General features: G+C 48.0%; 2 protein-coding genes across 3 annotated transcripts; one reads left to right on the top strand and one right to left on the bottom strand.

Moving 5' to 3' along the window:
• The first annotated feature begins 365 nt into the window (after nucleotides 1–365).
• Nucleotides 366–2,321, top strand: pbdc1 (polysaccharide biosynthesis domain containing 1). The gene is made up of 6 exons (XM_041959802.1): nucleotides 366–428; nucleotides 890–955; nucleotides 1,130–1,189; nucleotides 1,302–1,442; nucleotides 1,725–1,836; nucleotides 1,930–2,321. The coding sequence occupies exons 1-6, from the start codon at nucleotides 399–401 to the stop codon at nucleotides 2,019–2,021; spliced, it is 501 nt and encodes a 166-aa protein (XP_041815736.1). The 5' UTR covers nucleotides 366–398; the 3' UTR covers nucleotides 2,022–2,321.
• Nucleotides 2,322–3,288: 967 nt separating this feature from the next.
• xpo7 (exportin 7) lies at nucleotides 3,289–24,294 on the bottom strand. Of its 2 annotated transcripts, none has more exons than XM_041959800.1 (28): nucleotides 24,251–24,294; nucleotides 19,532–19,678; nucleotides 19,289–19,382; nucleotides 18,690–18,856; nucleotides 18,505–18,570; nucleotides 18,316–18,420; nucleotides 17,553–17,718; nucleotides 17,300–17,373; nucleotides 17,091–17,210; nucleotides 16,402–16,548; nucleotides 15,990–16,162; nucleotides 15,368–15,606; nucleotides 15,081–15,186; nucleotides 14,294–14,429; nucleotides 13,032–13,105; nucleotides 12,843–12,923; nucleotides 11,065–11,128; nucleotides 10,881–10,989; nucleotides 10,053–10,159; nucleotides 9,861–9,949; nucleotides 9,642–9,749; nucleotides 8,969–9,051; nucleotides 8,072–8,286; nucleotides 7,725–7,863; nucleotides 7,483–7,640; nucleotides 7,009–7,107; nucleotides 6,795–6,922; nucleotides 3,289–6,215 (listed from the first exon to the last, which is right to left on the bottom strand). In XM_041959800.1, the coding sequence occupies exons 1-28, from the start codon at nucleotides 24,281–24,283 to the stop codon at nucleotides 6,122–6,124; spliced, it is 3,321 nt and encodes a 1,106-aa protein (XP_041815734.1). In that variant the 5' UTR covers nucleotides 24,284–24,294; the 3' UTR covers nucleotides 3,289–6,121. The 2 variants fall into 2 exon arrangements, with proteins under 2 accessions (XP_041815734.1, XP_041815735.1); XM_041959801.1 differs by having other exon boundaries at nucleotides 15,413–15,606.
• Nucleotides 24,295–25,354: the final 1,060 nt, after the last annotated feature.

The following is a 25,354-nucleotide window of genomic DNA, read 5'->3' as shown; positions in this document are numbered from 1 at the left end:
TGCCTACGATGGTTTGTAACAGTAATAAACGTCCAGAGTTCAGCCTCTCCGTTCGTGTGGAACAAACCACAAACCAGTAAAAAGTACCGTTAATAAAACCAGGAAGTGACGCTGCTGTGAGTTATTTTTGTGAGCTTTACAGAATTTACAGACCGAACATGTTTTATACATGCTAGCATCAGTGCTTATGTAGCGCGAGCTAATCCACATGTTCCCAATTTGATTTACATTTCGACATTTTGGCACACTACATGAAACTCTATGACGTGTTTAGTCTGTGGATGATAATATTTCGTCTTTGGGAGACGCCATAAAACGACAGAGCGCATGCGTGCAGTGAAAGCCGTCACGTTTATAGCGATTCATCCTGTTTCATAGACGATCTTTGGTTGAGAAAAATGGCGTCGGATAATGGACTGGCCTCTCTGGTAAGACTCAAACTGTAAACTGAACTGCTTATTTTACTGTCGTTTAGACGTTTTATCTGCGAGCCGCTTCATCAAAGAGTCTCTAGCGAGTCTGAGAAACGAATAAAATGAAGCATAAACGCTAATTGGTGCAGGACGGTTAGCTAGCTTTGCTAATGCTAGCTAGTGGAGAAGAAAACACGTGTGGAAAGATCCAGCAGACAAACACTGAGCTGTGACAGGTCGTGTTTTTTGTACTAACGCCTCACAGTCAGGTGTGTTGAGGTGTCTCACGGCGGGAAATCAGGACTGATTCATGACGTGTGAGTTGTGGTCGGAGGGCTTGTAGCTTCCCTCCATGTGGCTAATGTTCTCAGAACTGGTGTGTTGTGTCTGTTTGTTGGCTGAATCACACGCTGACGGACTGTTTCAGCGTCTCTCTGGACTTCCGGGTTTCAGTGTCGGTGTGTTTCGGTTCACAGGGGCCGGAGGGCGCATCAGCAGCCGCGCATGCGCTGTCTCTTCCTGCAGACGCTTACGGCAACGATGTAGGTGAACATTTTGACACCTTCAGTCCATGTTGTTTACGTGAAAACAGTATGGGGGGGGGGGTGGTTTCGGTCCTTCATTCTTGACTTCAGCATAACTCCCAGCATGCACTGGGCCAGCTGCCAGTAAGCCAGGTGCTAACCTTTGACCTTTGTGTGCCTTTCCTCCGTCAGCCCCGGCTGGAAGTCATGTGGGCGATGAAGGCGTACAACCACGCCGAAGTTTACTTCAATGTAAGACCGACAACACAGTAGAAATACTCCATTAGGAGTAAAAATCCTTCAGTAAAAGTACTCAAGCATCATCAGCTTCATCTCTGAGAACCTCAAACTCTTCTGCCCGCAGCTCATTTCATCCGTCGACCCGAAGTTCCTGAAACTGACCAAACTGGACGACAGAATCTACTCGCTGTTCAGAGAAACGTTCAAAGAGCTCGACATCAAGCTGCTGAAACCCGACGACCTGAAGTCCGGCGAGGCTAAGGAGGTCAGTCTTAATTAGTGAATTAAGAGTTCTCTAAACTAGAGTTAGTGAAGAATTCTGTTGTTTTCGTCGCGTTTGAACGAAGCACGATGATAAAATCACTGTTTTTGTGAATGGAGTCTGGTGGCTTTGTGGGAGCGATATAACAGCTGTTTCTGGTTTAAAAAAGGGATCTTACTCTTACTTACTTACTCTGCCTGTCTGCCTGCCTGTCTGCCTGCCTGTCTGTCTGTCTGCCTGCCTGTCTGTCTGTCTGCCTGTCTGTCTGTCTGCCTGTCTGTGCAGACATGGCGTCTGTTCTGTAACCAGTTCGAAGGCCTCGTGGAAGATTTCAACTACGGGACTCTGCTGCGTCTGGACTGTGAGAAGGACTACACAGAAGAGAACACGATATTTGGTACGTTAGCAGCAGTATCTCCTCCTCTTCCTCCTCCTCCTCCTAATTATTATTATTATTAGTTAGCAGCTAATGAGTTCTTCCTGTTTTCAGCCACCAGAGTTCAGTTCTTTGCTGTTGAAATCGCCCGAAACAGAGAAGGCTACAACAACGCCGTGTTCATGGCTAAGCGTTCCAAGAGTTAGCCTCAGAGCGGACCAGTAGTGAACCAGTAATGAACCAGTAATGAACCAGTTATGGACCCATCCAGCCCTGCACACCATCACCTGGAGTCTGCAGCAGCAGAAACTCATCATCATCATGTTCTTTAACCTGAAGTCTGGTGAAAAGCTGTTTGTCTGACTGAATCGGAGCTTCGACACATTTTGTATTTAAACTTTTATCGTGCCAATCGTAATGGTTGTTTATACTGAAAGAACTCTGAAGTTACATTTTGTTTGCTTGTAAACGAAACGACAAATAAAAAGTCGGCGTCATTTTTCCGCCGAGTGTCTGAGCTGTTCTGTCACGACGACGCAAACTCAAAGTCTGTTTAAAGAATCTGATTTCATAAAGCTACGTCAAATCATCAGCGTGAGTCCTGCTCACACGAGTGGAGCTGAGCACCAGTACAGGGTCTCTGGGTGGGGGGGGCTCATGGTACATCTGTGTTAAGCAGCAGTGAACACAAATACAGATGTATGAAATCAACCCACAACCATAAAACAGGTTTCAGCATCATGTCATTACATTGCTGGAAAGTAACTAAGTACTTTTACTCAAGTACGATACCAAAGTACATATACTGGAGTTTTTCCACTTTCTGCTCCACTACATTTAATTTATAACTTGACTTTTGCACATTCAGATTAATAATAGAAAATATAATCAATGAATGTATTATGAAAGGTTTACATAAAACTTTATTGATCCCGGGGAATCTAACAAACCTGACATGAGCTGCAACATGAAGTGATGAACACCTGAACGCATCAGGAACTAAACTCCAGGTGTATGAATTATTCTGCATGAGTACTTTTACTTTAAGAATACTTTGATACTAATATTTTTATACTTCAGTAACATTTTAAATTCACAAGGACCTTTACCTCTGTATGTTTTTAATATAACTTGTCATGAGAAAACTTTATTTAAACGAGAGTCGCTGACATAATTTAAAGTGATGTTTTTCAGTTACTGATATGAATCAGATTCAGATGCTGCCGAGTTTTCTCAGACTGAGCAGAAAGTGAAGGTGAACCCTGACCTTCACACTCAGGTGTTTCACCCGGTTAAACCCCCTCAGGTGTGTGTGTTTCACCTGGTTGAACCCCCTCAGGTGTGCTTTACCCGGTTAAACCCCCTCAGGTGTGTTTCGCCCAGTTAAACCCCCTCAGGTGTGTTTCACCTGGTTGAACCCCCTCAGGTGTGTCACGTTCTGCCTCATCGATCAAACGGAGAAAAGCAGCGGCGTAAAAATCAATGAGGTTTATTTGCAGTCACAAAGCTTACACTATATGTAGCAGACATCCAAACAACTCAAACAGCTATTCACTCTATGGACCCAACACATTCACATCATGGACACAAACCAAAACTGAGAAACTCGAGAAACATCCATGAGTGCTGACATGGTTAGAAATGAGCTAGTTGTCACAAACAGTTAGCAGCAACATCGTAGAGAGTAACACAAGTTGCTAATAGACTCCAGCTTCTTTTTACACTGTTCTGACTGCTACCGAAGGTCGATGCAAGACTTCAGATCTTCAAAACCAGACTGGATCCTTCAAGGAGCTCCAACATCATCGTCGTTCATCCTGTACGGTGGCACAGAACTCAGCTGTTTGAGCTCCATCACGGCTTCGCAGCACCATGAGACACGCACACGCACACACGCACACGCACACACACACACGCACGCACACGCACACACACACGCACACACACACACACACACACACCAAAAAGGACTCCGCTGCAGGACCTATAGGGGGGCAGTCCCAAAGCCTGGTCCAGGAATCCAGAGTGTAAACTAAATGGTGGACCTGCACCCGGCCTACCAGAGGGGAAACGTAGCTGTGACCACGTCGTTTACACGTCCGTCGTGGCGGGGAAACGAGCAGGCGTGTGCACACGACGCCGACAGGACGCCGCCGTCTCGCAGCGCCGTGGTGGACAAGACGGGACTGTGTAAAAGCGAAGCTCTGATGGTTCTCAGCCTCATCGCTGGGTCTATTCTAGCTCCGGGTCTGGCTGCAGACCAGGACCCTGACGAACGTCATGAAACCTACGGCTTCTCTGAAGAAGAGTCTGATCGATCGGTCGATTAGTCGAGGACAGGAAGTCGTTCTGAAGCTGAACCGTCAAACTGTTTAACGTGACGTTTGCTGCATTTCTGTCGGGTTGTAAAGGTTCTCTCGGTGGTTCTGGACTGATGGACAAAACGTGTGAATTCTTCTCTTTTTGCTCCGAGATGACGATGAGCGGGTTTTATTTTCTAAACTAATAGAGAAAAGATTCTGCAGGTCAGCAGATAATGAAAATGCTGCTAGCTGCTAGCAGCAGGCCGTTAGCTGCAGGCTGTTAGCAGCTAGCAGCAGGCCGCTGGCAGGCCGTCAGCTGCAGGCCGTTAGCAGCTAGCAGCAGGCCGTTAGCAGGCAGTCACCTGCAGGCCGTTAGCAGCTAGCAGCAGGTCGTTAGCTGCAGGCTGTTAGCAGCTAGCAGCAGGATGTCAGCTGCAGGCCATTAGCTGCCGGCTGTTAGCAGCTAGCAGCAGGCAGTTAGCTGCAGGCTGTTAGCAGCAAGCAGCAGGCCGTCAGCTGCAGGCCGTTAGCAGCTAGCAGCAGGCCGTTAGCAGGCAGTCACCTGCAGGCCGTTAGCAGCTAGCAGCAGGTCGTTAGCTGCAGGCTGTTAGCAGCTAGCAGCAGGATGTCAGCTGCAGGCCATTAGCTGCCGGCTGTTAGCAGCTAGCAGCAGGCAGTTAGCTGCAGGCTGTTAGCAGCAAGCAGCAGGCCGTCAGCTGCAGGCTGTTAGCAGCTAGCAGCAGGCAGTTAGCTGCAGGCTGTTAGCAGCTAGCAGCAGGACGTCAGCTGCAGACCATTAGCTGCAGCTTTATTTCTTGAGTGTCTTGAAAATTCTAGAAGTTTCGGGCCGTTAAATCTTTAAAAAGTCAGAATATTAAGAAACATCCGTCAACGTTTCAGAGCCAAAGAGATGCTGTTGGAGTTAAAATCAGCTGACCAGACCTCACCTGTGCTGCAGGCTACATTAGCTGCTACTAGCATAACACAGCACAATCTACCGCCCACCTGTCCGCGGTCCTGTTGCATTATGGGTAATGTAGGCACTGACATCTTCGTTCTGCTGCTTCACTGTTGATCCTCTTATCAAACCAACATGTCCGAAGTTAAAGACATTCTACCTGATCAAAGCCTGCCGCCTACATTACCCACGATGCAGCTGACCTGCTGTTAGCAGCTAACCTGACGTGGCGTCAGAAGAGACGCCGGCGGGAGGATGAGGCTGAAAACCAGCAGACGTGTCCTTTGAAGCCTGTGAGGGACGTGGTTATTTACATCAGATCGACCCGAGAACTCGAGGGAAATGTACAACATGGACGCTCTGCCTCTCCCTGCCTGTTAGTGTGCGCTCCTCTTCCTCCTGACGCCCTGTGGCCGTAGCGCTCCCGTCGACCCCCCCCCCCCCCCCCCCCCCCGCGCAGACAGACAGTTGCACTAACTCACTACACTGTAAAAAGCTCAATCACACCGTTTTTTTTTTGTTGTTTTCCTCCACTCATCGTTGTTTTAAATTCGATCGTTATAAACATTGTTCAAAATGTTACCAAAAGAAATGTACACTTGGTTTCTGTGTGTTTCTATACAAGGCAGGCAGAAGCGGATTACTACGTTTACGGCGTTCGTCCCCTCCTCACCCCCCCTCGCCTCCTCGGCACTCTCTCCTCCCTGCGAGTGATTCAGAGTGCGTAGACATGCGCCCCCCCCCCCCTCCCTCTGACCCCTCCGCTGATAAGTCAGCCAGACGCGTCAGACCATCGCTTTAAAATAGATCTGTATATATTTATATATGTTTATATCAAAAAGGGGTGGGGGCCGGGTGGGGGCTATTCGCCGAAGTTCATCAACGATCCTGGACGTCGCGTCGGGGGGGGATGATCCCCGGGCATCCGGGCCCAGGGGGGGAGGGGGGAGGCTGATGCGGGGAGGGGGGAGGGAGGGAGGCTGTGGAGGAGCGAGGGGGGGGTGAGCTCTGTCTGCAGCTGGGTGAGACTCCTCTGTGTGGAATGTCAGCTCATCATGTCGTTGCTGTTGACGCCGTATGTTGAGTTCTTCATGCTGTCGTTGACTTCCCTCCTGAACACAGACAGGTTCTGAGTAAACCTGCAGAGAGACAGACAGGTGAGAACAGGTGAGGGCAGACAGGTGAGGATAGACAGGTGAGAACAAGACAGGTGAGGATAGACAGGTGAGAACAGGTGAGAACAGGTGAGAACAGGTGAGAACAAGACAGGTGAGGATAGACAGGTGAGAAACAGGTGAAAATAAGACAGGTGAGAACAAATGAGGGCAGACAGGTGAGAACAGGTGAGAACAAGACAGGTGAAGATAGACAGGTGAGAACAAATGAGAACAAAACAGGTGGGGGCAGACAGGTGAAAACAGGTGAGGACAGACAGGTGAGAACAAGACAGGTGAGGACAGACAGGTGAGGACAGACAGGTGAGGACAGACAGGTGAGGACAGGTGAGGGCAGACAGGTGAGAACAAGACAGGTGAGGACAGACAGGTGAGGACAGACAGGTGAGAACAGGTGAGGGCAGACAGGTGAGAATAGACAGGTGAAGACACACAGGTGAAGACAGACAAGTGTTCACATGTAAAGTTTAATTAGTTCAGAAATTAGCCTCTGAATTGCACTAAAGGTCCAGGTGCTTCCTGTCTTCCACCTGTAAGACTCACCTGTCTCGATTCTTTGTTAGTAGATTTCTCTCTATTCCCTCCATCAAGTTCTCGAAACATAAGTGCATGGCTTGCTGCTTCTCGGGGGGCTGACTGTTGACGATGCTGTTCCTCAGGTCAGCAAAATACTGCAGGACACAAAAACACGCGTGTTAAAACACACACACACACACACACACACACACACACACACACACCCGGGGGCCATGTTTACCTTCTCGTTGAGCAGGATGAGGCCTAACAGAGGTCGAGACATTGACCACTGGTTCCTACAGTCCTCAAAGATGATGATATTCAACACTGTGGACAGCATCTGCACAACAAACACAGCATCAGGTAATGTGTCCCTGAATGCAGCATGTCACAAAATGCATTATGTCCCTGAATGCAGCAAGTCACTAAATGCATTATGTCCCTGAATGCAGCAAGTCACTAAATGCATTATGTCCCTGAAGGCAACATGTCGCTGGACGCAGCAACTGAGTGTCAGATGTCCCGCACGCACGCACGCACCAATCATCACATCGTCACATGGTCTCAGGGGACGAGACAAACTGGCAGGATAATCCACAGAAAACCGAAAACTGTGAAGACCCCCGTCCCCTGGTGGAGACGGTCATGGAGACATATCAGAGGACACCAACACTCTGTCGTACAGTAACTAAGGGTGTGTGAGCTGATCTCTGACCTGCTGGATCATCTCCGGGTGCTGCTGCATGATGTGCAGGAAGCGATCGTCCGTTGCCATCGGAGTGGGACGCTTCTTCGTGGAGCGCGACAGCTGCTTGAACAGGTAGGTCACTATGTGGTCCAGACTGGAGCAGCAGCCCGTGCACACCATCGTGTCTGAAACACACACAAACAGATGTAACAACCACCACCACCACGTGCACAGTCCTCCGGTCCGACCTTTGACCTCTGAGCGTTTACCGAGCGCGGTGAGTCCCTCTGATATCGAAGACAGGATGTACATGACGACGTGAGGCTCCAGACTGGCGATGAAGTTCATGTGGTCCTGCGTCAGCACCTCCAGCAGGGAGTAGAAGGACTGGCTGAGCTTCGGGTAGTCCTGCAGGGACGGAGACGGACACGGGGGGGGTCTGGTTAGAGAGTCGAAGCGTTTACAAAGACCGCCGGCGCTCGTGTTGGTCTGACGGCGTGTGATTGAAACAACAACAGAGCTGAAACCATTAATCTATCATCCATCTATCAATGAATGCAGGCTGCAGGGGGGGTGTGTGCTGACGTGGGACCCCCCCCCCCCCGACCGTACATACTAGTAAGTCACTGTGAGGGATGGACAGCAGCAGTTTGATGAAGGTCTGTAAGGCGTTGTCCAGAGCGTCGTCGCCGTACAGACGAAAGACCCCGAAGTTGACGTAGTTCCCGCTGAGCACCGCCTTCAGCATGGCGAAGCACACGCTGACCCCCTTCAGCTTCACCCCGTACACCTGGTCCTTCGGGACCTCTCCCAGCGTCAGGATGCGGTTTCCTGCAGGAAGGAAGACGAAACATTTCAGGAGCAACATAATCCTCACACCTGAGAAGCAGGAGAGGACCAATCAATTTACTAATTAACCCCAAAATCAATGTTTGATTGGTCGATCGTGGAACTATTAACCCAGAGTGTCTCCAGCTGTCAGACGCTTCAATTCAAAGCTTTTTAAGATCATCCTTCTAACTGCAGCAGTCCAGGTACGTCTACAGGTAAGCCTACAGGTAAGTCTACAGGTAAGTCTACAGGTAAGTCATAACGGTCACACATGCAGTCATGACACAACGAATGTTGGTGAAAGTTGTTCCATGATGCTAAATATTTTGCAGAGCATCAATAAAATAGCTGCTGCACCTAAAATGAATTTTCTTGTTTGATGAGAATTCATCATTTCTAGTATCTGCGTAGGTCAGCTGATCAGTGACAGCAACTATCAAACACCCAGCATCCTGCATCACAGCCTCCGTCCACCAGAGGGCGCCCACAGCTCGACTTTCACACTAACAGCCACAGAAACACAGTCCAGCTCTGATCAAATACATGAAATAATGTGACTGCATTTCCTCCTGTGACTATTTTTAAATGTGATCTTCATTCATTGAATTTTGATCCCTCCTGGCCTCCATCCAGGACCAGAACACAGGCTAACAACGTGACAGCGACAGGAGGCTCTCGGTACCGTAGGTTGTGATCATCTTGCTGGTTTCTCTGAACAGCAGGATGCCGTTGGGCGACGACACGTCGAACTGTAACCTCTGAGATCTAGAAAAAAAAAAAAACACAAAACGCACAAAATCAATCGATCGGTTTAAGCGGAGGTTAACGACAGGAAGCTCTCACCTGTCTGCTTCAGTTAAAACAAGCTCAGGTGTTTGACTGTCAATGATCCACCTGCCGTCGAAGTGCTCAGGAGCACATCTTGTGATTATATATCTATAAATCATTAGGTAACCATGGTAACAGGTACACCTGTGTGGAGCTCCTTTCCTCTGTGCAGCTGAGTGACGGTTCATTCATTCTTCATGTGCTTCCTGTTCACATCCATCCACAGATCAAGTCTTATTTAAATCACACATTTCTTCATCATTCCAGGCGTTAATTGAAAACGTCATCATCATTAATTCTTCTTAATGACACCGGAGAGGATGAACGCTGCAGAGGCGAAACCGTCCAATCACTGAGCTACCTGACAGTCATGTGACCTCATGTTCTTTGTTTGTGACACGTATTAATTAACGTCTTTATTAATATTGTCGTTATTAGAAATGGCCCTGCGGTGACTCGATCAGGCTCAGATCTGAACCTCCTGCTGCACCTGTGCAGGAAACACCTGCATCACTGAGCACGCTCACCTGTTGTGAACCAGCTCAGCCATGAGTTTGAGGACGGGCGTGGTGCATGCTGGGTCGTGGTACCACAGCTCGATGGCTCGCTGCAGGATGGGCATGTAGGCCGGATATCTGCAGGTCCGGGTTAAAGAAAGTCCTTGGACAGACAGATCCTCGTGAATGATAAACGTTTGAGAATACGATGCCGGCGGCGGCTCTGAGGTCACGCAGCAGGAAGGATACATCCAGTCGAACAGCATCATGAAGCTCGTCTTGGCGTTGAAGGCGAACGCGATGCCTCGCAGGTCTCGGACCAAACCCACCAAAGTCCTCTACAGGAGACGACAGAGAAACCAGTCAGAGTGTGTGTGTGTGTGTGTGTGTGTGTGCATGCATGTGCATGCATGCGTGTGTGTGTGTGCGTGCGTGCGTCACCTTGGCTTCCTGCTCGTTGAAGGTGTTCGTACTCAGCATCTGAGCCACAGCTTCGAACGCCGCCGTCAGAGGCAGCATGAACTGTTCAAACTGGTCCTCGTCCTCACCTGCAGACGACACACAGCGGACAGGACGCTCAGTTCGCGGCGCGGGACGGATAAACCAGAACACGCCAGGGGTCCAGGTCTGAGGCGGCCCCCGCAAAGCCAGCGCGTTTATCTCAGCTCGGCCCCGAAGAGCTGCTCAGACCGGGAGTCGAATGACGACAGCCCGCCTTCACTGTGACATCACTAATGATCCATCAATGGTGTCATGACGACAGGTAAATCCCTGATTAATTAACACGCTCTGATTGATCATCATGCTCTCTGATTTGCTCTCTGATTGGTCATCACGCTCTCTGATTGGTCATCACGCTCTCTGATTGGTCATCACGCTCTCTGATTGATCATCACGCTTTCCGATTGGTTATCACGCTCTTCGATTGATGATCACGCTCTCCGATTAATTATCACGCCCTCCGATTGGTCATCACACTCTGATTGGTTATCACGCTCTCTGATTGGTTATCACGCTCTCTGATTGGTTATCACGCTCTCTGATTGGTTATCACGCTCTCTGATTGGTTATCACGCTCTCCGATTGGTCATCACGCTCTCCGATTGGTCATCACGCTCTCCGATTGGTCATCACGCTCTCTGATTGGTTATCACGCTCTCCGATTGGTCATCACGCTCTCTGATTGGTTGGTTGGTTGGTGAGACACGGTTTAACAGTGCGTTCAGACCTGCGGACCCCTCAATGAACCAATGAACTGCGAGTATTTACCCAGATCCACCATCAGCAGGCGTCCCAGTGCCGTGTAGAAGGTGGTCCGACACCTCATGTCGCTCAGATTCGACTGGTTGTTGACTCCCAGGAAGGAGAAATGCTCGCTCTGACAAAGACAGGGGGGGCGTTAACGACAGCACGGTCAGGTAACAGCTGCGTTTCCTGCGTGTCATGAACTCACCGTGTGGTTGTTCAACATGAACTGGACCGCGCTGAGCTTCACCAGCTTCCTCACGCTGCTGTACGTGAGCAAACAGGAAGTGAAGGAGAACACTGACGGGTGCAGGTCAGACATGTTGCTTTTCATTTACTCTCACACCTGAGAACTCGAGTGTGACACAGTGAAATAATGTCTGTGCACTAGGGTTGTATATCTCCACCACTGAGGCCGATGCGGTATGCATGTCGATGCGCTGACACCGATACGATAGCTCCCATCGATACAATGCGATACGATTCACTCCTGCTCACGATACGATGCGATTCAAAAATGATTTGATAACCATATGACTTAACTATAAAAGGATGTTTCGATATGATGTGAGCATTCAATACAGTTAGTTGCAGTATGAGAGAGTAACAGTAACATCAGGTTTTTTACCTCAATAGCACAATTCTGCTTTATCTCTGTATCGATTTGAGGGATGTATTTAATATTTGTTTTTTTATGGAGTAACCAATAAATCATATTTAAAAAAAGACATATTTCAGTAGACAGAGCATTCAATTGTATTTATAATTAGCACTCCTAACTCCCAATTATGTTCTGTCTCTATAATTATACAGAATGTATAAAACTTCACAGTTAAACAGTTTCAGAAAGCACAGTATTAACCATGTGCATAGTGCAAATAACATGACCAGCAACACATACTACTGTCTGCCAGAATGATGTGCTTGTTTCAGTAAGTTGACTGATTTCTTACAAAGAATGAAAATCAAATAACAATGTTTTACAGAATCAAGTGTAAAAAAATAAAACTATAACTGGCAGCCAGTAACAGCTGCTGTAAACAATACTCTCACCAAGGGGCTCAAATAGAGGTATTTCTTGTCCATAGTGCTCCTGTGTATTAGGAGGAAAACGTATTGGTGTAATTTCTATAAGAAATTGAAATAAGAAAGAAATAAATAACATTTCCTAACAAGTCTTTCTTAACTGCTCACAATGTAAGCAAAAAACATCAACTACTGGCAATCAAACAATGTCATTTACTGCAAACACCTCACTGATTTACCTCATATGGCTTAGTTTCAGGTTTTTCTTTAGAAATATTAACTGGTCTACATGTTCTGGGAATAGCAAACTGCGCTGAGCAGTCACTTTTTTTTTATTCTGCTTGTATCTTGTGTTATTTGTGTTTTACCCGCTCTGTAAAGTGTCCTTGAGTTTTCTGAAAGGCGCTCCAAATAAAATGTATTATTATTATTATTATTACTATTTCACCAGCGGTACTGAACACTTGTTCAGAGGGAACGCTTGTTGCGTCGTGCTGCCGACGTACTTGATAGCCGCACGGCATTGTTTGCAAATTGCGTGCTTCCTGTCTCGCTGACCCCCTCACTTAAAAAAACCCAAAGTATTGCCACACGTTTGATTAATGTGTCTTTTTTGGTGCATTAAATATCTCGTCGCGGCTATCGTCTTTGTCTGTTGTGTACAACACCTGCTTGCGTCACTGCCTGGGGACGCGATGGTGCATTCAGGTTGCCTTGAAAATACTAGAACATAGATAGAAATAGTCGATTTAACGATGGGATTTGCCGGTGTAGACAGGCTAGAAGAGATGCACCGCCAATTCACCCGTAAATTATATCCGATGCACGTTCATTCTACCGGTGCAGTCGCATCGCAAGCGTTTATATCGGACCACCGATATGAATCGGTGAATCTCCACATCCCTACTGTGCACAGACACTAAAACACCTGCAACAAGCTAATATCATCTTAAAGGATATCCTAAAGAGAGGTCGTTCAGTAGTTGGAGTGTCTTGGAGGTGATTGGTTCACACTGGCCCCAGTACTTCAAGTTTGTGATGCTGCAAGAGAGAAAAGACGTTTACAGCGACGTCACGGCGCTCTGTCAAAGTAGATACACGCTCAATTTTAGAGCATAAACAAATACGAAACGTCTGATCTCCACTCACATTTTCCCGATAAAGACACTGAGTACCATCGTCTCGTCATTCAACCCCAGAACCTCTGATAGTCGTCGATAAAGCTGCAAAGAACAAGAACAAGCACAAAGTTTGATGGACAAACACGTTGATGTAATCAGAGGACAGTGAGCTCTACGGATGTGCCGGTTTGGTGTCCATCAGATTCCCCCTGCTGCGAGCGCCTGCACAGGCCTCCTCCGGAGGGGCCGGCATCACTTTTAAGAACTAAGAACTGCAGAACGTAGACGGTGCTTTTCTAATCAAAGTTTGAAGATATATATCAGCCGGAGGACTGATGGACAGGATCCAGAGGAGCCGCTAACCCTCAGTAAACACAGCTAGCAGCTCTTTGTACGCGAGTGTGGGCTCAGCAGAGACAGAGGAAGCAGGAGGATCGAGATCTGCCGGAGATAAAGAGCCGGAGGGTTAAGCTAACAGGAAATGGGGCCTCTATGTTGACTGCGCTGTTGTTCCCGGCGACTCGCTTCTCTGCAGGATGAACAACCTGCAACCTGGAGCTTCACCAGACCTCCAACTGGAAGAGCCTGTAAGGTTTTTGGTTCTGGTTCCACTTGTGTGGGTACTACGATCAGGTCTTTGGAGAATCCCGGTTATGAGCTGCGTATGAAAACATCAAAACCTGGATTTAGAAACCTGGTCCCTGTCCTGGTTTGGATAACACTGTGACCAGAGCCGGGATAAACAGTGCTGCATCAGGTTTGGTATCATCTCCTGAGCAGAGGAACTCGTCCCCTAAAGCTGGGGGAGAACAGTTGAGTCCTCCGTCTAACACTGATCCGGCTTATTCTGGCTCCAGAAGCTAACAGTTTGGTGCTGGTGGAGGTTTTTGGGATTTTCTGCAGATCTGCTTCTACTTCTGCGATGAAGCTCTGAAGGGTCCGGGAGCGTACACCAGACCGGAGGGGCACACGTGTCTACGGTTTCTACAGTCAACCACTTATCTGGGACGTTCACATTTTGCAGTTTCTGGCCCGAACAAAGAGAACACACTCCGTCAGTCAGCACACAGCGCGTCCGACCACACAATGGTAACACAGCGGTCGTAGCAGACTGAGACTGCGTCTGTAGTAACTGCTGCAGTCAGCACCAGCAGACAACAAAAGACCTGCTCATTCCCATTGCCAGCGGAGGGTTACTGAGGGGAGGGGGGTAGCAGGGTGTGAGGCCATGCCAGGGTTAATTTAGCACAGTGGACAGACAGCTACATCCAACATCAAACCTCTGCTTACCTTTGAGGATTTCTGCACCTGGTCGCCGATGTAGATCTTTCTGAACTGCTCAAAGAAGCTGAGCATGGCCAGTTCCAGCCTCTCGTTGCCGGCCTGAGCTAGCCGGGAGTCGGTCAGGTTCATCAGCTGGAGCACCCTGAGGCGTTTTCACAGACATGCAGTCAGGTCTTTGGAGCAACTTTGTCAGCAAGTCAATGACCTAAAATGTGTTTCAGTCGGGGTTTGAGGCTCTTTTATGTACAAGTCTAGAACATGTGGAGTCCCACAGGGCAGCGTTCTGGGCACTTTGGTGTTGTGTAAGATTGAGAGCACACTTTAGGTGAGGACTCGTCTGCAGGCTCACTGTTCATATGTATGAAAATGATTTTTTAAAAACATGGCTTGAATAAATCCAAGGTGACGTCTTCAAATTGCCCGACTACCGTCCAAAGATAATCAATTTGCTATTATATAAAATTACCAAGCAGAAAATCCTCACCAGTGAGACCCTGAACGTCAGGGATGTTAATTTAACATCGACTCATCGATTAATGGGTTCAAAGAGGGTTTATAGCTGATGGGAAATTAGCTTTCACAGCATTTTTTTTAAACAATTTACTGTATTTTCCTCTTTTAATGTTTTTTTTTTGAAGGGGACTTCAAAATAAAAGCATAAAAAAAACTTCCAAATCAGAAAGATGAACTACAAAACAATTTAAGATATGTGTTTCTTTCATTAGTTCATCAAAACATTCACTGTTTTCAGGGTTTTTAACTGGACGACTCTCAAATACTCTTGAATTCTTACCGACAGACTAGCTCTCCGTCCATGGCGTCCTGCTCGTCTGTACTCGCAAACGACACCCGCCCGCCGATCACCGCGCCGATTATATAAACCAGCCATGTCAACCGACCTGCGGAGCGATGAGTGTAATGTTAATACGACATGTGCATCCTGAAAAGAACATGTCCAGTTTCAAGAGTCCACAGTAGGTGAGTGGATCGTGTCTGTATTATCTGAAAAGACTAACAAGAGCTAACAAAAGCTAAACAGCATCGTTTATCATTACAACAATAATCAAATATCAAACTTCCAAGTTAGAGCTTGAGCTTGAATCCCCATCTGAGCGCGGCTCGTACCCTCCTGCACAGTGATGTCTGCGGCGCTCGAGTTGGTGGACTGCAGCAGCTCCTGGTAGGTCTGAGCCGCCTGGTCGAACAGCTGGACCAGCAGAGCACAAGTCTTCTCGTACTCACACCTCCCGATGGTGGACAGCTGGTCTAACTGCTGCTGGACCAGGCCGGCGTCATCCAGAGGGTCTTCTAAGCCGTCTCTGCGGAGTCAACGCATTCGGGTTCAGGGGCAGTTTGTTTTCTCGAGCTCTAACAAATGTCAACATCAATCTCACAAGCTGAATATGACAGCAGAGTGAGCCGCAGGTTAGCGTAGCTTAGCATAAAGACTGGAAACGGGGAGAAACAGCTAGCCTGGCTCAGCACCTCTCAGCACTAAAACTCGCAGATTAACACATCACATCTTGTTTGATTTGCTCTAATAGAAATGCAAAACTACAAGTTGGTCCGTCACTTCCTGGAGTCTTCTTCAGAGACTCCAACTACCCATAAAAAACTACAACTCGTCACTTTTGCATGTCTGCAGCAGCTCTCATCTTCTCCTCTTGACGTTCAGGTACGATATAAAGCCGCTGGTTCTGACCTGAGGATGACGTGGACCGACTCGAGCCGCGATGTGATGTAGGCCTTGGTGACCTCTGGAGTGTAGGTCTCCAGCAGGTGAGGCTCGGTGGCTTTAACATAGGGGACCGACGCTGCCAGACGCTGCCACAGACTCAGCAGGTAGTGAACACTGTTGGGGGCAAACTCCCAGTGCTGACACACGGGGGGAGACGAACAGGTGACAGGTGAGCACTGACTTCTACCTGAGTTTCTAATTTACACCTCAATCCTAAAACCCTTCAATGACTTTCCGATACTGGCTTTACTTCTCATTGAACAAGCTCCAATCACAGAAGTCTCTCATGCTGTTGTCCCGCCCCCACCCTCCCTGCTGTAGCTCTGCAGTCTTTGAACCACCGTGCCGGTCAAAGACCACAGATACAAGCACTCACCTGCAGACTGGTGACGGTGAAGTTGGCTATGAGGCGAATGACTTCGGGGTAGTTTTCTACTTTGACCAGCTCCCCCAGCTGGTAGTTACTCTTCAGCCTCGCCAGCAGACGACAGAACTCGTGGTAATTATTAGGATCAGGCAAACACTGAAACACAAACGCCACTACGTCAAACAACCACCTGACAAAACACAGGCAGGACGAATGTGTGTGTGAAGCAGATGAGTGTGTGTGTGAAGCCAGTGTGTGTGAAGCAGCAGTGTGTGTGTGTGTGTGTGTGTGTGTGTGTGAAGCAGTAGTGTGTGTGTGAAGCAGCTGTGTGTGTGTGAAGCAGATGAGTGTGTGTGTGTGTGTGTGAAGCAGGTGAGTGTGTGTGTGTGAGTGTGTGAAGCAGCTGTGTGTGTGAAGCAGCTGTGTGTGTTTGAAGCAGGTGAGAGATAGTGTGTGTGTGTGTGTGTAGCAGGTGTGTGTGTGTGTGTGAAGCAGCTGTGTGTGTGTGAAGCAGCTGTGTGTGTGTGAAGCAGGTGAGAGATAGTGTGTGTGTGTGTGTGTGTAGCAGGTGTGTGTGTGTGTGTGTGAAGCAGCTGTGTGTGTGTGAAGCAGTTGAGTGTGTGTGAAGCAGTTGAGTGTGTGTGTTTGTGTGTGTGAAGCAGCTGAGTGTGTGTGTGCGTAGCAGGTGTGATACAGACCTGTGGGTTTGCCAGTATCCTCTTCACTCCATCCACCAAATGTGAAAGAAACTTTGCTCGCTCTGCGTTGTTGAAGAGAGACCTCCGGACAGAGGCTATCTGAACTAAACACGACAACACCTGCACACACAAACACAGTCAGCGTCCAGCAGGAGGCGTCACACCTTCTTCTGGAGGTCTTATCGCGATATGAAGACCGTCACACTTACCAATGGGGACAGGGATGGAGGGATGGAATGATATAAATTGAAAAAGAGCTGCAGAGTGGAGGAATCGAGAAATGCTGCAAGAAAGAAGCAAAACAGAAGAAGCTGTCAGCAGAAGGTTCACTGACGATGATTAATCGTCCATAAAAACCAGAAAGTGTTGAAAGATATCTTCTCTAATTTCCCCCAAACCAGTGGACCAGGCCGACTGGTTTCCTGGACTCAGGACTTCCTCCAGCACACTCGCTGCAGATACCTGATCTCCATGACGTGGGGATCTGTACGGTGCAGAGGTCGTCCGACGACTCGTCCGTGGAAGTTCCTATAAAGTCGTAGTTGAGGCAATTGTAGCTGAGTTTGAGCAGCTGCATCAGCAGACCGTGCTGAGATTCATCGTTCAGGTTCAGGTTCTTCCCCGAAGCCTGAAACACACAAACACTCGGCTTCAGTGGACCGGCGGCGGCTTCGTTCTCCTGTTCGCTGTCAAATTCTCATCTGTTGTTTATTCTGTCATACGTGTCATAAACCGGCTTCATCCACAGACGGTTACAGGAGGTCACGCTCCGCCAACAATTAAGCTCTTAAATGTCTGCTGAGTGGAATTATTTTAATGCTGTCAGAGAAAGCAGCTCAGAGTCGAGCCAGGATTTAGTCAGGTGGTAAATCAGCTGTTCTCTGCATGATACGACATAATAAGACAACCTTTAATCTGATAATGTGGCTGAAACTCTTCTTTGATGTGATCGTGGATATTTCGTCCTTTATACAGTTGTTAAAATGTTAAACACAGATTCCTCATAGTTTTACATTCAGAGGTGCTTTTATTTTGAAGCTGAAAGGAAGTCACCCAGCCGGTGCTTTGCCCTGTGAATGTGAGTTGTTGGATCAGTTTGTTTACTTTCTTCTCAGTGAAACCGCAGCGTGTCGGTGAATAAAACGTCCCACTGATTGAACACCTGAATGATCAGACTGATTTCTGTCCTCTTTTTTGTTGATGGTCTCCATGGAAACGGCCGTACCTGTTTGAGGAGGTTGCAGGAAAGAGTGAAGATGTCGAAGAGGGAGGAATCTCTGAACGACGATGCTATCTTCCTATGTTTGGTCAGGGGGTGCGTCGTGTCGGCCTGAGGGGGGGAAACAGACGACGTTTCAAACACGACGCCCACAAGAAGAGAGCGAACGAGGCTGCTGATAGGACGACGACTCACCTGGTTGATCTCGTTCGTCAGCTGGGACAGGATGGTGACGCCTATGATGCAGTGTTCGACGCTATCCTGTAAACACAGCACACACACATCAACCGGTGACAAGCACAAACACGCACACGCACACACGCACACACACACCGCTGCAGGTTTGGACGACATGATTACACACACGCACACACACACACCTGTAGAAAGCGCGTGACATCGGCGATGACGTTTCTGAACACGTAGTCGTCTTTCTGACAGTCGAACCAGCCCAGCTTGGTGATCCTGGCGTACAGCTGGATCAAAGCCTGGGTCACAAACGCTGCTAATTTCGGCCGCGTCGCCAGATAATTCAGCACATAGTTCCCTGAACGTCACAACACAACAACAGCAGGGTGAGGAGAGCGGAGGGACACACCTGGAAGACCCCCCCCCCCCCCAAACTCACTTTCTATGTTTCTGTGTGCTTAAGAGTGAATTCTCCATTGTGAGATCAATAAAGTCTAATCTAATCTGATCTAAAAGGAGAATGAAGCCGACCAGACTGGACTCTGGACTCTTGAACACGATGAATTAATGAGTAAGACGTGATAAACAGTGACATCGTGCTTTGCTAACGAGAGGCTGACGCCGCTGCAGGATTCGTTAGGAAACGTCCAGTTTCATCCCTTAAAAAACGTTCGAACACAGGGTGAGGCGTTCAGGTGTCTTCGGCCGTTCGGGCGAGGAGCTGAGTATCAGTCCTGCTGTCTGCGCGTGTGATCGATAACGATCAGGTGTGAGAGGCGGAGATACTCACGGATGTCGATGCGTTGTTCGAGGGGCAGGGGGTTGCTGGTTCGAGACACCAGCTTAGACAAACAGGTGGCTGCGAGCAGCTGAGAATACGACGACTGTGACGAGACAGGAGAAACCACGTTAGTCAAAACATCTCAGTGACATGCATCTGATTGTTCTTAATGTTTTTAATTTGATGAGTGATGCACAGCGAGGTGTCGGTAAGCATGCGCGGGGGGGGGGGGGCTGATCTGAGACCACTCACGCTGCCTCTCTCCAGCAGCAGCTGACATTTGCTGAGACAGTCGGGGCTGTTGGTGAACTCCACCAGAGCTTTCTCCGCCTGGTGTCGGACGGCGGTGTCGGTGGTCTCGTACAGCTGTTTACACAGGATCTCCAGCTGGGCGAGGCCCTAGATAAAGAGAGAGAGAGGAGGGGGCTTATCAGTCACCAACAGGAGAAACACAGAGGACATCGTGTTCAGCATCTGCAGACTGACACCCCCACAGGTGGAGAGCCCCCACAGGAGGCGTTTAATGTCCACAGCCTCGCTTACAGCTGAAAACAATGAGCCTAATAATCGATCAACACCATAACAAGCCCGGCTGTTCCAATAAATCAGACATTTCTGTTAGCTTCATGTCTGATTGTGAGGAAGGTTACAGCCTCCTCATCCTCCGCACACATCTGACGTTTTCATGTTTGGTCACGTGAATCACGGACGTCGTCGTTGTTTCTGCAGCTCGGACAGGAAGCGCTTCATCGTCTGTGCTTTCAGTCAGTTTTTGATAACGAGCGTAACGAGCAGGTGGAGGTTGGTCTTCTTCGCTGGTCTCTAAATGAAACGTGACGTCGGCGCCGGAGGACCAGACTGTGGGAGCTTCCCGTCCTCCGAACTACGTTTGGGTTACGAAGCAGCTGATACGGACATTTAACCTGACATTTTAAACACTCAGTCATTAACTGATCATGTGATCTATAATCTGCACCCTTGGTGATGAAGAGGAGGATGAAACTGAACCCGAGAGTTTGATATTTTTAAAACACACAGTCCTTCTGATGAACATGTGGAGCAGACGGCGAGGCGTTTACTTCCAAACATTTAATGATATCAAGTTCATTCATGTGGCCGGCAGGAGAAGTGCTGAGTCATGCTCGGTCACGGCGAGATGCCGGTCAGAATGGAGGGCCGGCGGGTTACGGGACGGGCTTCGAGGCGGCGGGGGAGCGGAGGCGTGTGCGGCAGCGGGGTGCAGAGTGTTTGAGGTGAACGCAGGTGAGCGGCGGCGGTGGCGTCCGCCGCAGGTACGACAGAACGTTACATCATGCGAGCTCACTGTGAAGCTCTGCTGGCCTCAGATAAGAGCTCAGCACCAAACCCTGTCCACTCACGCGCCATCTGCCGCGCCCGATGGAGCCAAACTCTTCATCGCACCGAGTCAGAGGTGGAGCAGAGCCACGCTTTGGTGACGAGACTGTCCGTCGGCGCCCGTAGAACTGTGACTCATCGACAACTACAGACAGTAGAGACGAGCAGGTGACGCTGTGCGTACAGGGTCACACCCCCCCTTCCATGATGAGCATTCAGAGACAGCGTGTGACATCTGACAGCGAGCAGATTTAAGTCTTATTACAGCTCATACCTGCACAGGTGGATGCTGCAGCTTAACGGCGTTAATCAGGAGACGTGTTTCAGTCGCCCGCCTGCGCGAATCATCAATAATGAAAGCGTTCAGTAACGAGCCGATTGGTTTCCACCCGATCGATCGACGCTCTGTGGCATTTTGCGTTTTTACTTGAGAAATGATCAAAACGATCAATTGATTCTCAAACAGTCGACAGTTTTTGAAACAGTACGTCACAGTATCAATAAAAACCAACCCAGACTGATCAGTGGAGACTCATCAGCTGAACATTATTGATCGAACACCCTCGTGCACGTTTAATGAGCTGAGTGTGGACGAAAAGGACGACGCTCACATTGATTTAAAGGGATCCACTCAGGGCCTCGCAGGTGACAACTTCCTGTCTGACTGACTGAGGTTCTGTGGGAGAAACGCTCCACTGCTTCAACATGAGCTCATCAATCGATCCATTTTCAATAAGAGAAACAATCACTATCCTCCATCATCACTGTGCACGTTTTATTCATAAGGTGATATGAATAAAATCCACTGATGAGACTCACTGAGTCCTAACCAGGGATATAGAAAAGGAGATGGGCCAGCATGTGTTATTAAATCAGACATACTGTATACTGGTGTTCAATATCAATATCAAGCCAATATCAGATTAATATATATGTAATATTTTAAATATTAGCATTTTTCAGATTAATTTCTGAGATTAAATGATCCTTTCGTCTGATTTCCTGCAGAGAAAGTGAATCTGATCTTGCTCCAGCTTCTAAACCGCGATCGTAATAAAAGGGTAATTAGAATAAAAGGACTCGTTAACGCGGCCCCGTTCAGGGTGATTTTATTTAAAGAGTGTCTGTGTGAAGAATGAACGCAGTCACGTGTCACCTGACGGCACGGCGCGTCAAACGGTGGCTTCTCGTCGCTGATCAAATCACGACAAACACACGTGTGAGACCTGAGCGAGCATCGTTTATAAAGTATTACATACAGACGGCTCTGCACAACAACAGCTGCTTATCTGAGGGACACAACTAACGATCAACTGATCAGCCAATCAGATCTTTGGTCCGTTAAGGGTCAGGAAATAGTGATTCCTCATCATCAACACAAACACAGAGACACTGAGCCACATCACAACAACACGGCGCGATCATATTTTATATACAGAGTGAATAATCACACGCAGGCTTCTCTTACTGTTCATACGAGGCTAAAAGTATTAAACTCAGAGAGACGTCGAGTCCTGGGGGGGCTGCTGTGACTCCGACAAACCAGCAGACGTCACTGTGTTTGCTGCACCTGAGGCCAGAAGCTGCAAACTGAAAGAAAAGTCCACAGCTTCCCGAGACTCCATCCGTCCATCGCAACATGACGTGAAACAGGAAGTGATCCAGTCTGAGAGGCCGCAACCACAGAATACTCAATATCCCCGCTTGGCTGAAAAAATATCTGCTGATTCTGGATCTGACGCAGCGACACGTTTCAAACACGTTGTGACAGGAGCGACTAAAGACTGGGAAAGATGTGGAACGCTCCAAAAACACCTGTTTGGATCATTCCACAGGTAAACAGGCTGATAACAGGTGATAGCATCATGATGAAAGGCTCAGTGGTTCACAGCGAGGGCAGAAAATCGGCAACGATTTCAATAACTGATTAATTTTAAAGTTATTTTTCAAGTAAAAACGACTCAAATGTCACATTTTTAAAAAAAGTGATCTGTTTTCAATCAGTAACTTGAGCATGTTTGGGTTTGACTGCTGGTTGGATTGAAAACTGACAAGTTATGATGAGAAAATGTGTGATTTTTCAGCTTTCTGGCTTTTTACAGAACAAATAATCTGCAGAGTAACTGACGATAAAAGCAACGTGCAGCTGCAGCATTAAATGAGACAGGTGAGTTCATGCCATCCTTCATGGCGTGATGCGCTGATACACGTTAAATTCAGGTAAAACCTATAAAAAGGCTGTAAAATCCTGGATGACCTTATTGAGGAGTATGTTTAACAGTAAGATCACGATCCTTTCTTTGGAGCTCATGTGACAAACCATTATAATACAGCTCGTCTGGCTCGGATCCAGAGACTCGGTGTCAATGTCAGCGCTGCAGCTCCTCCATGCTGCACAGGTCGGTGCGGCTGCTCCGCCGCTAGCATGGAGGCTACAGCTGCTGCTGCTGCTGTTCACCTCTTCACTGCTGTCAATACTCTGATCGATTCACCTGGCACCGTAACGGCTTCGCTCCGGGACGTGGTGGCTGTTCACGTCAAGTTTCTAGTCTGAATAATCCCTTCGTAGCTAGCTACCGCATCAGCACGAGCTAACAGTACAACAATAACACGGCGCACGAAGTTAGCTTCAAGGCTAAAACTGAGCTCTTTCTGTTGACATCACGGAGGAGAAGCTAATAACTGATGGAAATGTGAGCAGGACAGAAAATTCAGGGTGTTTAACTTCAATCGATGCAGCCTCGTCTGCGTCCGGCGGCTATTTCCAAACATGTGTCCGGTCCAGACCGTGGAGCAGCTATCTTACAGCAGGCTAGCTAAACAAAACAGCACTGCTTAGTTACGCACATAAACAACACGGGAATAAAAATCCCGGCTGGCCTCAAGTCAGCGTTTCCCACATCCAACGGCCGCGGCCGCGAAGCCGGTTTACAGACGGACACTAACACCGACCGAATCATGTTTTCAAACGGGCTCGGGCGGGAGAAGTTGACGTTTGGGCTGAAGCTACCGTTAGCATGGCTAGCTAGAGGCTCGGCTACCTCCAGCACAGCAGGACCACAAATAAATATTTCAACCTTTGAACACAAAGTACTGAAGAATAAACCAAAGTATTAGTAGTTAACATATGTAATGTCCACACTGTGAACCTCACTGGCGCCAAACTGACAGTTAACCAGTTCGTGTTAGCCTGACAGCTATCCGTCCGCGGCCAACTCATTCGTGTTTTATTGTTTACTTCAGGGAAATCCGCCGATAAAACGCGCCGTTTTCCCGGTGACGGCGTGCGTTCAAGTGACCCGAACAACGGGGACCGTACGGGGCTCGAGGCAGATGCTCGTCGGCTTTTGTTTTCCTTTTCGATCCTGAAATCAGCCCCGCAGCTAACACAAGCTAACTGCCAGAAGCCAGCCCGAGCAATGACAGCAGGCCACAAGTCAACACAGCAGCCACATCCTTTCTTTTACCGCCGACAGCCCAAACGCGGCCGCCTCCTGCACGCAGCGGCCTCACGCGGGCTCCGCGCCGGGAACGCAGCACCCGAATCCGCCGTCACACTCATTCTCGCGCTCGCGGATAAACTGTCGGTTACAAAAACATGAAACCTCTGCTTACCTGCACATGATCCGCCATTTTTCTCCATTTCATGCACCTCTCACTCCCCCGCTTATGGGTATGGAAAGCGACAACAGCGCCCCTGCTGGCAGCCCCTGGCCGCTGCACAGCTCATTCATTTCAGCCTGCCGACAAACAGCACGAGGCTTCAAGCATTAAACTTCACAAAGCACCAGTTACAGTGTTTAAAACTCACAAAAATGCACTGAAAGCAATGAAATACGATTGATTAATATTTCAAAATAAGAAAAGAAACACTGTTCTAATGTTTGACAACCTCCTTCATAAATATCACAAATATATTCAGCATCAATTAATCTGCTGACTGTTTATTTGACTGATAACTAAAAACACAGCGCACTATATATGTCCTGTTTTCTCTGATTAACAGCCAAGCAGCAAATTCTCTCACACACAGAACATTATGAACATCTACTGTATACAAACGTAATATATTAAACACTAAATACACCAAACAAAACCAGAAATTTAATAGAATATCGACACAAAAACGTAGTAGAAATGAAAAATCTTGTGTTTGAGTGAATGGAGTTCGGTGGTGAGTGAAGAGCCTGCAGACAGCTGTTAGCTGCATGATGCTCAGTTATTGTACTGCACTGTGTTGTGTGTCTTGTGGACAGTAATGCAGCAGGGGAACAGCTGAAAGCTGAGAACAATATGCTCCTAAAAGAAATAACATGCTGTAATTGAGACATTTCCATCCCTTTTCCTTCTCTGCAAGCTGTTTTCACCTGTACTTCTGAGCTTGTGATGGCAGAATATAAGAACATGAGCTGTTCTCACTAAGAACTCACTTCTACAAAACTGGTTTTATTAAAATCAAAACCAAGCAGAAGTACATTTTTAAATGATGAACAAAATACACAGAATTCCTCCACCACAAGTTTTATATTATATTATCATATTTTGTAATAGTATCACTATTGTCCCTGAAGCTTGAACTCAAGTTGTCACGTTTCTCTTGACCACCAGAGGGCGACACATTATTTTCCCGGCAGCAGCGTGCGCTTCTTGTTCCGGAAGCAGAGAAAAAGTGAAAGCGAATAAGCAGGAAGTTCCCATTCAAACAGAGTCTTTGAATAT

The sequence above is a fragment of the Chelmon rostratus genome, chromosome 19, assembly GCF_017976325.1.
Source record: "Chelmon rostratus isolate fCheRos1 chromosome 19, fCheRos1.pri, whole genome shotgun sequence".
Taxonomy (NCBI): domain Eukaryota; kingdom Metazoa; phylum Chordata; class Actinopteri; order Chaetodontiformes; family Chaetodontidae; genus Chelmon; species Chelmon rostratus.
Note: the sequence above shows the minus strand (reverse complement) of the source record. Positions and strands in the feature narration are given on the sequence as shown.